The sequence below is a fragment of the Cucumis sativus genome, chromosome 7, assembly GCF_000004075.3.
Source record: "Cucumis sativus cultivar 9930 chromosome 7, Cucumber_9930_V3, whole genome shotgun sequence".
In the NCBI taxonomy this organism is placed as follows: Eukaryota; Viridiplantae; Streptophyta; class Magnoliopsida; order Cucurbitales; family Cucurbitaceae; genus Cucumis; species Cucumis sativus.
This window is the reverse complement of record NC_026661.2, coordinates 15727942-15743934: the sequence shown is the minus strand read 5'-3', so window position 1 is coordinate 15743934 and position 15993 is coordinate 15727942. Positions and strand designations below refer to the sequence as shown.

The following is a 15993-nucleotide window of genomic DNA, read 5'->3' as shown; positions in this document are numbered from 1 at the left end:
TCGCCATCGTTGTCTAAAGCCTCATTGCACCATAAGAAGCCTACTATCATTGTTAGTCAAAGTCACCTGTGATGTGAGTGAATTTGAGAATGGAATACGTGAAGATGGAGGAAGTGGGAAGAAAATGACCAACCTTTTCGCATTCTATTTAAATATTTAACCACTTATTTGTCCTAAATCTTTTTATTTTAAAAAGCAATCACAAAACTCTTTAACCCCAAAAATTTTATCCTATTTCTGAAAGCTTTCCAAAGTCACGCCTCGCCTCAAATCCCATTTCTCGCAACCAAATGGTGGACGTGCTGCCTAGACACTCGTCACTTATCTTAGCAGAAGACGACGCAAAGAACGTCTAGTAAGCAAAACAACTTACTCCAACTTGCTTTATCGCAAGGCCTTCACCTCAAACCTTAGAGACTTTACTCATTGCAGTGAAAAGATTTGTAACCTTTAGACTTACTCCATCGCTTATCACTCTTATCACAACAAAGAAATTCGTTACTAAGAGGTAAAAACAAATAATAAGTAGCAAAATAAATATAACTTCTCTTTTTTTATTAACTTGACACTTTACACAAGTTCAAACTTAACAGTAACATTTCATTTCTCGCTAGGCATAGAATTAAAACTGAGTTCTGATTCACTTTTCTTCCTCCACTACCCAATGCCGCTTCTTACAATTGGGTATTTTGAGGTGAAAAGACCTCTTTTTCATCCTTCTCCTAAGTTGCCTAACAACCATTTCAGGGATCACCTTCATGACTTCATTTTTCTGGCTCAGTTCCTTCACACTCATCGTCTTTGGCCCTACCAACCTTGTCCCTCGAGATCACCATCGGTATATGTTTTAGGAGTGATCTGATAGGGTCATTTACAGCCTGATTCTCTTAGGTGTTCCTTCGGGTCACTGAAAACCAAATGTGTTTCCTTTGGGATCACTAGATACCGTGTGTTTGAGAGCACAATAGTTATGGGGTACTTTCTTTCAGGATCCTAATGGGAAGTTAACATACGCCTAGCGAGGCTAGTAGTGGGCCCCTTACTGACTATTTGTTTATACCGACTCTTTCTATGTTTAATTTTTCAGACAAAGGTAGAGGTAAAGGAAGGCTGGCGAATGACAAAAAGTGACCGTGGTTTAACATAGGTGAAAGTTTATGATTGCTTTCGCTTATTGTTTTCAATATTTTGATTCATAGTATTTTATTTAAAATTTCAGAACTCATGAGTACTCTTATGATATTCTCTTATTATTTTTAAATAGGGCCTCAAATAGTATTTGACATTTTACTTTTTTCTACATAAATTATTTATGATTTCTAAATAAGTATTTAGGGTTTTTATTGGAAGATTTAGTATCTTATTTTCTTTTTAAATAAAAATCTTTATTTAATTTAGTAGTAACGACCTCAACTTAGTATAAAAAGTTGGGTCGTTACATCTTCGGTCCTATTTATAGTGACCTTTCACATCCAAGGGTTATTTCCCTACTTTACACTTGACACCTTTCCATTTCGTCGCTTTCTACAACCAATCCAAACTTGACACATAAGTCAAACGTCAGTTACGAATAGACACTTTTGTTGAGACGCCAACCTTATCTCCTTGGAAAGCTAAACTCCTTTAAGTTGCTTGACTCTCTTCTAAAAAAACATTTAGACTTTTACTCTTCCTTGAGGATCATCTAGTCACTTCAACTAAACACCTACCCCATTTGTCATACCTGCAGGCTTAGGTTGTAAGGCCTCAATTGCAAATCACCAACGCGATGAAAGCCTTACGATAAGAATAATGTGCAAGAAAAATTCTGTCAGTAAAACACAAGTTTACGAATGAGTTTTGTGATAAGGATCCTTACACGAAAAGGGTGTGCGATGACTAAATGGACAAAACCTACTTCATCTAGATCTAGAGACAGTGAGGTGATTAAGATATCAGTAGGTCAACGATTGATGGGACCCGACCGTCCAATCTAAGTTCAAGATAAGTGTTGGTAAAGGTATGTGACATTTCAAGATTGAGCCATTTTCTATCGTCAGTTAGAGAAATCATTTTAGTATGGAAAAACTCTCCAAAAAGGTCTATAAATAGAGAGAGTTCAGGCCATTTGAGGTTGCTTTTTACCTTGATTTTGTTGAGAAAAGAATTAAAAAGTGCCAAGGATTCTAGATGAGAAGTGAGCTCATTTTGATTAAGATTCCAAACCAAGCCGAAAGACCTTGTCTTGGGGAGCTAAACTAGGAAATTGGTCGAACGTAATTGGGCGCCTACCTCCTGTCCTTAAAGGTTATTTTGAAATCTTTGGCCTCCTAGCCTTGGCTCAAAATGCCATGTTTGATACTTAGCCTTTTCTCCATCTTGCTAACCTCTCTTTGACCGTCTAACACCAACACTTGGTTAAAATTTCCTTCCTTAAGGTCACTTTAGCTACAACAACACTTAAACTATGACACTTGGGTAAACATCAACTTTTACTAAAATTTCCTTCCATATGTTTTACTAAACTTAAAACAAACTTCAACTTCCAACTTCTCCTCTATACCTCTTAAAGGACTTAGGGGTTTTTAGGTCTAGGGTTTACAAATACACTTGATACACATTTGATACACGTGATTTACAATTGAGACACGATATACTTGATATACACTTGATACATGATATACTTGATATACACTTGATACGTACTTGATCACACTTAATATACATTTGATAAACATTTGATATACACTCAGTACAGACTTCATATGCCAAAATATTTGGATTTATGATAAAAGATTTTGAATTTTTGTTAAATGATTAGAGAAAAAAATATATTTATTATAGAAATATTAATCATAAACACATACTATTATAGCTCAAACTAAAATAATTTACAATCCAAACACAAACTATTATAACCCGCTAATTGCCCCCAAACACTCTCTAAAAAAGTGTTTCACGTTTTTTGAGCTCTAAAGTTAATAAAGATAAACTTATTTACAAAGATTTTACATTGTTTATTTACCCAAATGCCATTAGACATATTTACTTAATTATCATTAACTTAAAAAATCTTTAATATTTTGTCATTTTCAACATTTATATATATAAATGTGTATCAGGTGTATCGAGTTTGTATATTTCAAGGTCATATCAATTTAAACCATAAACTAGTAATTTTATCAATTTAAACCATAACTAATAATTGTATCAATTTAAACCATAAACTAATAATTTTATCAATTTAAACTTTGGACTTTAAGGTTATCTCAATTTAAACCTCAAATTAGTAGTTATATCAAATTAGACTATAGACTTTCATAAATGTATTAGTTTAATTAAACCATTAAGTTTCGTAAGTGTATTAAAATAAAACATAAATAGAGAGTTTATTTTCTCTCTCTCCATCTTCTTTGGGTTTTTCTTGTTGTTCTTCCACTCTCTTGGAAGATTTAAATTGATACAACTATGGAAGTCAAAGGTTTAGATTGATACACTTAAGAAAGTTCAAGAACTAGTTTGATATAACTACTAGTTTGACATAACTAGTAGTTTGAGATTTAAATTGATACATTCCCAAAAGTTCAAGGTTAAAAATAATACAATTATGAGTTTATAGTTTAAATTGATACGAACCTCAAAGTTCAGGGATTAAAATTGATGTTGTTTTTTTTTTTTTATTTTATATTCAAAGCATTAAAATTAAATATTTGAAAAGTATATGAACTAATTTTCAATAAATCCCACGATAAAGATATCAAAATGGTACATTGAAAACTTATTTTTTGCATTTAAAAAAAAACTAGAGGATGATATATAGTGGTATATGATGGTATTAAACTTTTGTTTTGTGGACATGTTAATATTCTACATTTTCACATGTTCGGAACGAACATTACTCACCACTTTAATGAATTATGCAACATAAAAATTATGCCAACATGTATTAGTGATATTAAATAACACTTTTGGGATATACATGAAAGGTTATTATAGTATGTAGGTTATAATAGTTTGTGAATTATTATAGTCTGATTTTTGGATGCAAATCATTGTAGTTACAGTTATTATAATCTATGTTTAGGGTAGAGAAATGTAGAATAGTGAAATGGAGGAGAGAGGAATAATGACATATACAAAAGATGGGATGAAGAACATTGATAGGGAGAGTGAGGAATAGTGAAAGGAGAGAGTGAAGAATAAGAGAAATAAGAAAAAAAAAGGTAGAATAGTTCTAATTTAGGATTATGATAATCCTTAAGTCAAACTTGGAGTAAGCTATTCCACTCGTTCATAGTATGAGTGCCAAACGACCCCTAGTATTTTAGTACATTCAATCCTTGATTACAGATTTATAAAGTAAGATTTAATCATGGTATATTCAGATATCGTTATTTAAACGGTTTGATTTTACACATCAAACTCTATTGATTTGATCAGTCATTTTTGGATCTGTTTGGATTGAATTAAGAACAAAACGTTTTTCAAGAATATATTTCCTTTTAAACAATTTTTTTGGAAATGAGTTTAAAATTTAAACACTTAATGTTTGGTTAGACTTTTTTATAAGTGTTTATATATGAATTTTGTTTGGTTTGTCATATGCAGAAAATGTTTATACTTATCTCAAATTACCGTAAGGATCTAATTTGATAAAAAAGAAAATACATATATTTTGATTTTTTTGAAAAGAAATATATTCTGATATTTTAGTTAATTTTATTTTAGGTTTATGAAGGGAAATTTTGTAATTTTCATCTAAATTTGAAAATTTTGCCAAATTCCCGATCAATCACTTAGTTTTTAAAATGAAATAGATTTTGATATTTTAGGGTGTGTTTGGATTGATTTTTGAAGTGTTTAATTTTCAAAATAATTCATTTTAAGATAAATTGAGGTGTTTGACATTTGTCTAATATAAATTTTGGAAAAATGAGATTATGAAATAAATCATTTTAGAAAAAATACATTCAACTAGATTTTAGAATAAATGTTTATTTGGTGTTTAACGAGAAATTCCTTCAAAATTTGTATTTTTCTCTTTCTGTTTTTTCTATTCATTTTTACTATCTATTTTTCACTTCGTCATTTTTTTTCTTTTTTTAAATACTTTAAATATTTTTTCAATGTGTTCATATACATTTAAATATAGGGATTTGCAAATGTTTCTATTTCAACCAAATCTACTTCGCATTAACATGTGTGAAAAAAATCATGAGAACGTTAATAAAGAACATGATCGTTCGGCTCACGAAATGAAAATGAATTAAGAACGTTATTTATATTTTGTTATTGAAAATCAACTAATCTTTTTCATATAGTTATGTATTTACGTTTCAAAATATTTATGCTTTTAAAATTAAATTGTCCAAAATACTAATAATAATAATAATAACAACAACAATAATAAAATTAATATTTAGTTTCGAGTACTTAAAAGATTAATAATTTTAAAATAATTTTAGAACATATTTTTGATAAAAAGATTTAAAATGTTTGTATTTTGTTATGAAATTAATTCATAATAGTTAGTAGCATTTTATGGTAATTTAATCTAGGTATAAAATATTATTAGTAGAATACAAATCAAACACAATTTTGTATATAAACTTTTATAAATAAGTCAAACCAAACAAACACTTAAGTGTTTAGATTTTAAACTTATTTTACAAAAACAAGTATTTTAGAAAATTTATTCTTAAAAAATTATTTTTTTAAAAGACAATCCAAACTGACCCTAAAACTCTCGATTCGAAAGATTTCTCTAAAATTTATTATTTTATAATTAAATTTTTTAAAAATGCATTATTTTAATTTATCAAACACTACCAATTATAAATACATTTTTTACCAAATTAAACGCAAAATAATCTAAACCAAACCCATCACCCTTAGAATTACGCTTGGAGCTGCAAAACGAAAGCACCTCAGAAATCTTAGCGCACAAGAAAACGCTGATCTTTCGGCCAGCCATGGGCGGCGATGCACTTCCTCTTTATACTTCTTCTTCCATCCTTCATGGTAACCTCTCTTCTTTTATTTATTTCTCTCTTCCTTTATTTATTTCTCTCTTCTTTTGATCCAACAAGCTACGGACTACTTTCCATGTCTCTGCACTGCATCAACTTTCATTTCTTTTCCAACTAATTTTCCCATACCATTTTACTTTATATCCCAATCCAATTCCAGATGGGTGTTCCTCTCTTGAGCATCATCAGTCTCAAATTTCTACTCAATTACCCACTCTCCTCAGGTATACGGTTTCTTTGCTATGTTTCATTTTATCTGGATCATTCATTTTCATGTTAAAACCCTTCTAGTTTTATTGGGCTGCTTATTTTGGGTATTGTTCTTTATGACAAAGGGGTGACAATAAATTTAGCATGGAAACTGAGGATGATCAGATGAATGTGGAAAATGGATGTATCATCGGAGAATTTGAAGAGATTGAATCTGAATACTCTTCGGCTGCTTTGGATGTGGATATCTGTCGGATGAGGAGAAATAGGGTACACAGAGAGATCATAGAGAGCTATGATCAGTTACGGATTCGTAGTGAAAACTTGAACCAGGCTAAGCAAAAAATTTTGAGGTATCGCTATTAACTTTTAGCTTAAATATATCTAGATATGTTCAAAGTAGTAATTGGTTTATTTTGTTTATGGGGATTGATTGTTGAGGAATGTGGTAATGTTGTGGGAATCTGCTTAAAAAAGGTTTTGTACTTTTACCACGTTTGTTTTTGTGAAGGGTAAAGTTGGAAATTTTGAAGCTATGCGTGAAAGCTATAAAGTGAGCTTCCCTAATGGTCCTTTGATATCCTTGTGTGCGGATAAAGGTCTAACATCTCTTGGAGAAGAAAGGAGTTTGTTGTCCCTAGTAATACTGAAATTGTGGTGCAAACGTCTTATCTGAGTTGTAGATGAACTAATTAAGTTGATGACAGTTAATGAGTGCTATACTCATAATTTTCAAGATTGCTGCTACACTTTGCAGTTTGCTCATATTGACATACTAGCCTTTATTTGGCAGCTATTCTCCTGGAGCATGGATTGAGCAGGTAGGTGGAATGAAATTATCGGACTACGATATCCCACAAACAACATCACTTATATTGATTGGTCCAAAAGGGTCTGGTAAAAGTAGTCTTATAAATAGGATCTCCAAGGTGTTTGAGGAGGACCATTTTGCCCCAGAAAGAGCACAAGTATCATGTATTTCTCTAAATTCATTTGGGGTGTTCTCTCAATATGAAAATAGTAGTCACCTATTTGAACTTAAAATTTGTAATATCTTTGGGTGTAGGTAATTCATCTGGTGAAGATGGAACCTTTTTCCTTCATGAATATATGATCCTCAGGAAGTCAAAATCTTTTTGTTTATATGACACACGTGGTCTGTCTAATGATCCCTCTGATAACATTGAAATGTTGAAACAATGGATGAGCAAGGGCGTTCACCATGGCAAGCTTGTCACCAGGTTGAGGTTTTAACATTGAAACATTTTTCTTCTACGATCATTTTTAAATTCAGTCCTCATTAAATTCATTCATTTCTGTAAATAACTTCCCAGGAAATCTGATGCTTCGAGTTTAATAAATAGAATGAGGTGTAAAGCTCGCCAAAGCTTCCCTCGTTCTAGGGTGGTCAGAATAATCAATTTTGTCATATTTGTTGTTGATGGCCTTTCAGTTCTTAAATCAATAGATGGTGATGATAAACAGAAGGATTATGACAGAGTGATAACAACTGCATTCAATTGCCCTTATTTATCATACGGAGGTGAAATTACCCACTCATAATGAAATATAATATCATGTTGACAAAAGTAACTGGATGGTTTCCTTAAAAAGATTCATGTTTCTTGGAAGATTTGGAATTATTTTATTCGTGTTAAATTGTGATGATTCCTTTTTCTGAATATTCTGTATTTGGAGAATATATTTATAACTTGAGTACTGATTATTATCAATATGAGGATTGATAAGCCTATCTCAATCTCAGAAAAAATTGGGAAATTTTATTGTATTTGCTTGTTCTGAAAGTGGTCGGTGGTCAATTTGTCCAAAAATAATTTCTAGGAATGGGATGAAGTGCTGAAGTTTATGTTCAACCTTTAGCAAAAATTGATATATTTCCAGTATTACTCTAAATATACCCCCATATGCATGTGTTTATTGTTTAGCCATCTGACTTCCATATCTCCAACTTGGCTTAACATACGGAACCTGCTGTGACCTATCGATATGTATACATTCATACTGCACATTTGAAAGACAAGAACCAAACTGTTTTTGCCTAGTAAAGTTTGGTATTTATCACACATTTCACAATGGTTGCATGTTGTATGTCTAATCTTCTTCGTTTTTCCACTTCATTCTGTCATTTTCTTTTCCCGATGCTATGCTAGTGAGAAAAAATAACTATTTTCATTCTTGTCACAGATGATAAACCAGTTGTTGTTTTAACTCATGGAGATCTACTTTCCTTTGCGGAAAATGTTCGTGTACGTGGTCATTTAGGAAATCTATTAGGTATTCCATCGACAAAACAAATATTTGACATCCCAGGTATCAAAATATTGTTTCCATTATCATTGTGAAATTTGATTCAGTATTTATTCATCGTTTTATTATTATCTTGCATTTTTTTTTTTTGAAAACTTCATTTGATATCACTGGAGTGGAATTGGAATCATTTCTCAAATTTTTTCTTTATCAATACAAATAACGGTATTCCATTGTGCTAGCAGATAGGTATGATCCGGTCACGGAGTTGACAATAATTGATATGTTACATTACTGTCTGGAGCATGCTGATAAAAACCTTCCACCTAAGCGCTGGACAGTGATCAAGGTTTCTTTCTTCTTCTCATGAGAGCTTCACATCCTTCTACTCATTTTAGTTATCTTGTTATGGATTAGGACATATGCTACCTTCTTAAACTGTTCTTTTCCTTTTTTGACAAAATGGTTTTATTGAATTGGACATATTCCTTGTCTGAGGATGAGCAAAAACCCGAACATAACAGACACTAGAAGGACCGCAATTCTCATGCAGTTATAACTTATAGGAAGACAATGAGTATTTCTTGATTCTTGAAGTAAAGTTGTTTTTGATACAGTTAAAGATGGAGGGAGTAATAAGTGGTCTTTATTGCTGGAGCCGGGCTTTTGTGTGTTTGAGTGATTGTCTTTTGCTGGTGTACTCTTTGGTCATTCACAGACGGGCAATTGCCCTTTCCAATTTTTCAACCTAACTGTTGTCGAAATCTCATGGTCATTTTTGCTCTGTTTCTGTGGAACCTTTTTAGAGGTCAACAGTCTTGTATTTTCATTCCTATAGACACACTTTATAAGGGGAGAAACCAAATGGTCTTGAGGTTAAAGTGAGTTGAATCCTTTTTTCAACACAACTATCGCCTTTCTAAGGACAATATTTTCTTTCTCGACAGGCCAGGACATGAAATATTGAAGTGTTTGGAATCACATTTTGGAACTGCTGTCTCTTAAAGCATTTCGTGACTATATGATAGTTGTTATGTGGTGGTACATAATATAGGCAGTTGAGGCTTTCCTAAGTTTTAGAGGAGGTTGTTTCTGACTTGCTGAGTTGGGAAACTCTCGCTTGTTGTTTAATGCCATCCACCTCATTTTTTACATTAATATAGACCTAAATTTTCCACCCTGAATGTTTCTCTTCTACCCTTAAATTTTGAACAACCACCCACACTCGGTTTTTTATTTGAGCTATGATAAAAGATTTTCAAGATTTATCTTACTAGGCTCCTTAAAGGTCAATTTTTTTCTCTCTCATCTTTTTACATTTGATTGTAATGATGATTTGACTTGACTATTGAACTTCTGTAATGTTATTTCTCTAATTATTTTGGATAGTTCACTCGTTAGGCCTTGTTTATTTTGTGCCACATACCCCTACAAATGATGGAACCTATTCAGATGTCTCTCACTTAGTTCTTTTTAAATATCAGAGTATGTGCATGCATCGAACAGTTCAATGTTTTGCTTCACCAAGGGATCACTAATCAAAATCGATTTCTAACTTGCAGGATATGTTCTCTGTATCAGCGGCGGATATCTACTTTGTAGCCATTCTAATGATTGTTTTCATCTCAGCTTCTCTGTATCAGGTATACGTTCATTGTTGTCTTGAGCAACAGAAGCCGAAGAATGCAGTGGAGATAGTTTGGCCTGAGATTCGGCATTTGTGGCTTGACGAGTAAAGAAGGGGCAGTGTCTTGGACTTCAGTATCTTCTTTTGTCAGTGTACAGAGTTTGAGAAATAACGTTGCAACAAACTATTAAACAATAGGTGCCTAAATGATATTGTTAATGTTTACTGATTGTACAGTGTGGGACAATGCTGAAATATTAACCGTTTAAATTAGAATTTTTTGTCAATACTGTGATGATTCTATGGATCCTATTAGACACTCACCATCTCTTTTTATACGATGTAGAATTTGCAGTAGCACAAAACACCATGCGAAACAAAAATTCGAGGTTCACTCACCTTGAAGGTCATATTTAAGGTTTTAAATTAAAATCACATAGGTTTAGGATTAAAATCACTTTTAACACATTTGAAGATTCCAAACTCAATTTTGATGATTAAGGCATATTAATCTATGTCTTGGAGAGTAACGCTCAACTAGAAGAGAAACACATGAATGTACCAAAACCATTTCAAATGAGTGAATCAAGTAGATATGAAAGTATGATTAAAATTTGTGGGAATAGTCTTCACTCTTGGAAACAATTCAAGAAGTTGAAGATTGCCCTAGAAAACTCAATATTCATGGTAGAGTCTATGTCAAGGTAAACTTAGAGGTAACATGAAAAAATGTGTCCAAAAAGAAAAGTCAGTCTAGTGATTTAGGTCAACCAAGTTGAGTAAATGGATACACAAATGAAAAATGTGTTAGGTCTGGCACCACATTAGTATAAAGAACTTCTACGCTCGAAAAATGAAAATGAAACCAGATCGGTAGACAAATCCACGAGAGATCCATAACAACGACAAATGTGTACCAATTTTTCGTGAGAACACAAGACAAATAATATTGCTTCAACACAAGTAATAGCAATGTTGTCAGGTGGCAAGAGAACGTTGGAATAGTTAGGTGTCAAGTCCAAATTCTAAATTCTAGTATGAATCATGGGCTTATAGGATGCTATTTTGAAAATATTAAAAACACTATGAGACACCTTTCTCATGATTGCAACTCTCAATATTGATTGTATGAGAAACACATATTGAAAATATAAAATCAAACATATTTTGAATAATTAACTAAACTGATTTGGAAATTTCAATAAACTCTTGAAAATATGTTTGATTTACTGTCCATTTTCTGACCATAATTGAAAACCTTTTAAATCGATATTTTCAATAACCAAAAAAGTTAGAAGTTTCAATAGCATATTTTCTAAAAGAATAGTTTGAAACAGTACAACATTCAAGACTATTTAAGAGATTTTAGGGTTTTTCAAGACTATTTTTTACATAACTATAAAATTATGGAAGTACAGAAGGAAGAAAAAACGCATTTCCCTCAGCAAGCTAAGATTTGACCCAAATAGTGAAGAATTGATATAAATATATTGTGGACTCAAATACATATAGGTTTCATTGATATACATCCTAGTAATGAAATTGCACCAAAATTGGCCATGGAAATTGTTGAAAAGCTATAACTCCTGGGCTCCTAAACCACAAAAATAAAGTATAAAAGGGTATCTCTTTCGAATCCCTTAGGTCTAAAATAACTAAATAGACTACGAATGGGGCAATGACCCACAAAATATACCCTGCCAGCCAGTTGTGTATGTAGCCACTAATCAAATTGAGCAAAACTTATATTTGACATTCTAACGCTTTGACATGACCCAAGAGTTTATTGTGAAAAGGCTTCGAGAGAGGAAGCAGACAATATCAGTGCAATGGGACTGAGTACGAACCTCCCGAGAAACGCAAAAGGATAACCATAAGCTTGACTTTACAGTTCTCCAATGGTAGTTTGTGGAATGCTCTGCAAGAACATGGACCTTACAGCTGCATCAGATGAAAACCGACCAAGCGCAGCAATTGTAGCTGTTGTGCTACCGAACTTCTCAATTCCTCTTGAGATCATACAGGTATGACTTCCCTCCACAACAACTATCACGTCTGTTCCTAATAATGATGAAACCGTCTCTGCTATCTGCCTGGTCATTCTTTCCTGTACTTGAAGCTTAAACCCATAAAAATGTATTACTGAGTTTAAAAGTGATTTCTCAAGGGGAGTGAGTCCATCATCTCTTATGAATCCTATATGGACAACGCCGTAGAAGGGGAGCAAATGGTGCTCACATTGAGACCAGAACAAGAAATTCATCTGTGATTGAATCTGTTTCTCGGAGAGGTTACTGTTCTCGTTGTGATCGAAATGATTTCTACCATTAGCAAAGCCATTGAGCTTGTTCATATCCATCTTCATTTCCACATTACAGTTTTGGAAGTTCATTAGCCAGTTCACGAAGTGACCAGGTGTTCCAAGAAGCTCTTTTCTTGATGGATCTTCACCTAAAGACCTCAAAATAGATGTCACTGCATTGGTCATTTTCAGATTTAACGGTTCAGGTTTGGTTGAGAATTTAGAAGCTGAAGAAAAATGAGATGGACACCAATGTTGAGCATTTGAATCTGGTGCCCCAGCTTTAGTCGGATATGTGCCTCTAAATTTTAAAAGACTGAAAAAGTCCATCCAGATATCAGCATCTTGGCTTTCGAAAGCTCCTGAACCAGATTGCACCTGTACTTTGACCCATCCCGGGGATTTTGAGTCAAGAAAGAACGACTCCAAGCTGGGGAAATGAGTGTGCAAACAATGAATAACAACAGCAACACCTCCTGGCTTGATCCCATGTTGCAGAGCTGAACAAATCTGATCAGCTAGACGCTGAGGCTTTTGAAGTCGCTTTGCAAACACATCTGCCACTCGAGAGAGCTTGCTGAGCCCTACAACTCGTTGACCAGATGGAACATAGCCCACATGACATTTCACTTGAAATGGAAGCAGACATGACTCACAATATGAGAAGAAGTCGATATCTCGAACAATCACAATCCCACCTGCACCTCCAGCCTGACCAACACCATTATGCAGTCCATCTTCAGGAAATAAAGCACTTTGAATAATTTCATTGGCTGTCTGTCCATAGCCTGAAATAAAATGGAATACATTGAAGAGATGGCACTGTTATTTTCATCAGATAATTATTTCTATTAAAAATTTCAGTTTTTTTAATTTCCTATTTTTCCAAACAATTTCTTCATCCCATCTTCTTATGACTATGATTATCCTAGTTTACGAAATTGTTAGCCCTTGAGAACCAAAACCAAAATTACGAAAACATCAGGGTCATATATTTCAAGTCAGACATAGCATGAACAGATTCAACGAGTAAAAGAGAGCCAAAATAAGGATACAATGCTCTTAATTCTCAAAACACAATATATTTAATCTCGGAACAAATTATGAAATAAGCTATGCATTGTGAAGAGCCGTGCAGTTCTATGTCCATCTATGGACAAATATAAAAGGCCTAGTTGAACATCATCATCCATATTATAAAATTTCAAGTTCGTACAATTACTTTAATAAAAACTTTGTGCTTCTATTCCACCAAGATAGCTTAGACTTCAAATGTAATTTGAAGAAGAAAAGTTGGTAAAGAAACTTCATTTTAAGAAATGAAAAACTAAAATTAAATTATTCTCATCCCCTCACTAGTCATCCCTCCCTCTTTCCCCTTTCTGTAACCACTGACGGCTGAGCAACAGCAAATCCCACAACTAAATTTCATCAAGCACTAGCAACCAAAAAGTAGGGTGAGATCAGTCATCAGTGACTACCAGTTGAGAATTAGAACAAAGTGAGGTATGACCTTACTTGAACAGAATCTGTTCTATAGGTTGTGCCATGGTGCTCTTGAGCAGAGGATGGTAATAGTAACTCTAAGAGGTTGGGATTGACACATGGGTCTAATCTGCTTCTATAGACTAAAAATTGGCAAGTTCTAGATAGTTCTAATAAAAATTATAAGAAACAGAAAAGAAAAAAAAGTAAGATTTGTGGAAACCCCATTCATGTGTTTTCCAGTATAAAAGCATACACAACACCAAACAAAGTGGCTTTTTTCAGAAACATTTAAACACGACAGATCTTTTTCTTAATGTTTTAAGAAAATGAAAGATGGGGAAGGTGGGAAAGGTGGTCGATGGAGGCATAGACTGCAATAAATTACAGAAGTAAATGAAAAGAATTGTGGGGTCAGATTTTTTTTTAAAAAAAACGAACATATAAGTCAGAAATTAGAAGAAACTCTACTTATGACATACTTTCGTTACACAGAAATATATCGCAAGCATGATATAAGGATTTTCATCTATCTCAACTTTTTGGAATCTAAAAGGCAGTTTGGCAGTTAGCTGTGAGCCATGGTTTCTCTTTCTAAAAACAATGATTAAGAACTAATAAAAGCAAGAGAGCAGATAGCATAGCAATATTTACATTAGATATTTTGAAAGACTTCCAAACAATCAGTATGCTTTAAATTATTACAAAGAATAAATACACAAACAGCTGATAGATGGTACAAAATCTCTTAAAACGCAGCTAGAAAGTGAGCACGATGAATACAAATTAAGAAATAACGGACAAAACACACCTAACAACACATGCACAATCAATAGTGGCAAGTCTTTTATAAATAGTGTCTCTCTGAGGCTTTCTCAACTAAAATAAAGACAGTGAAATAAGGCAACTCTCACCTCTTGTTCCTTCTCTAAGAGCCTTGGCCACCCGAAGAGGGGTCTTTTTGATACCCTCTCTGTTGATATCTTCCCCTAAACCCTGCAACAAAACTTTGACAGCATCCATTATAGCAATAGTTTCAGGTTCATCCTCAAACCCGCAATGTTTCACTCCATTCTCGACCTCCAAATCCGAAAGCTCTGAAGCATCCATTGACATAATTCACGAAATCCCAAATCCCAAAGAGAGGGGGAAACGCAACCAACAATCAACAACAAGTTGAATTGAAGAAACCGAACCCCGAAAACCGTCCACACCAAGGGGTAGAAGGAAAGATTTGTCAGACGAAAGGGAAACCCAACTCATCAAATGAACTCCACTTGGGTCGCAATGAAATATTGCTAAATTTATGAAAACAAAGCTACAAATCAAATGACGATCCACCCAGATAATGGAATCACCATAGAAACAGAAAATAAGGCCTAAAAGGCAAGTAAAAGAAATGAAAATGGAAGAATGGGTAGTGTAAGAACAAGAGAAATTCTAAGAAGCTAATGAGATCCTGATTGTTTCACAAGCTGTGAGGCGACCCAGTTCATAGGAGGTTATCTTGTTGAGGAACTGCTATGGGGATAGGGAAGCTGCATTAATGGCGCCACAAAGAATTGTTGTTGCTTAATGATGAAAGCTTATGGGAATGATGGAAAGGTTGCGGCAGGGAGCGGCAAAGGGTGTGCTGAATCTGAATGGTTAAGGGATGGGATGGGCCAACTTGGGGGTTGGATCTCAATACTTCAAGCCTTACTTGAAAAAAGCACACACCAACCACACAAAATTGGAGGATTAAATCATACCACTTTCCTTTCTTTCGTGATGAAATAAAGCTTACCACTTACCATTACATATATATATATATAGGCTAAATCAGACCAATCTCTTTCTCTCTTTCTTTTGTGATGGAATATCACATTATCATTTTTACTTCAGAAAAATAGTAAATTTATTTTTAAATTGGTAGAATAGCAAAATTAAAAAATCTAAAAAATAAATAAATAGAACAATGACTCATCAATTCAAAAACAGTCCTAAATACACTTGTTCATCTAAAACTCAAATACTTTGTAATTAAATAACACATTCTTGTTGAAATTGTGCACGTTTAGGTATTCAAAGTCGAAAAAAATACAGTTTCATTA

General features: G+C 33.4%; 2 protein-coding genes across 2 annotated transcripts; one reads left to right on the top strand and one right to left on the bottom strand.

The window, feature by feature from the left end:
- The first annotated feature begins 5846 nt into the window (after positions 1 to 5846).
- On the top strand, positions 5847 to 10430 carry LOC101208586 (hypothetical protein). Its single transcript, XM_004149722.3, has 9 exons — positions 5847 to 6000; positions 6169 to 6232; positions 6344 to 6571; positions 7012 to 7193; positions 7285 to 7459; positions 7553 to 7761; positions 8424 to 8549; positions 8732 to 8835; positions 10049 to 10430. The coding sequence occupies exons 1-9, from the start codon at positions 5952 to 5954 to the stop codon at positions 10220 to 10222; spliced, it is 1311 nt and encodes a 436-aa protein (XP_004149770.1). The 5' UTR covers positions 5847 to 5951; the 3' UTR covers positions 10223 to 10430.
- A 1138-nt stretch (positions 10431 to 11568) lies between these two features.
- Positions 11569 to 15701, bottom strand: LOC101210466 (GTP cyclohydrolase 1). The gene is made up of 2 exons (XM_011660893.2): positions 14815 to 15701; positions 11569 to 13203 (listed from the first exon to the last, which is right to left on the bottom strand). The coding sequence occupies exons 1-2, from the start codon at positions 15014 to 15016 to the stop codon at positions 11999 to 12001; spliced, it is 1407 nt and encodes a 468-aa protein (XP_011659195.2). The 5' UTR covers positions 15017 to 15701; the 3' UTR covers positions 11569 to 11998.
- Between the last annotated feature and the right edge of the window lie 292 nt (positions 15702 to 15993).

Bases quoted from the DNA above. Each gene is read 5' to 3' on its own strand.
- LOC101208586 (XM_004149722.3), top strand. From the start codon at position 5,952: ATGGGCGGCGATGCACTTCCTCTTTATACTTCTTCTTCCATCCTTCAT. The intron at 7,460-7,552 runs GTTGAGGTTTTA...ATAACTTCCCAG, and splicing joins CATGGCAAGCTTGTCACCAG to GAAATCTGATGCTTCGAGTT. The intron at 8,836-10,048 runs GTTTCTTTCTTC...TCTAACTTGCAG, and splicing joins AGCGCTGGACAGTGATCAAG to GATATGTTCTCTGTATCAGC.
- LOC101210466 (XM_011660893.2), bottom strand. From the start codon at position 15,016: ATGTCAATGGATGCTTCAGAGCTTTCGGATTTGGAGGTCGAGAATGGA. The intron at 13,204-14,814 runs GTGAGAGTTGCC...ATTTTATTTCAG, and splicing joins TCTTAGAGAAGGAACAAGAG to GCTATGGACAGACAGCCAAT.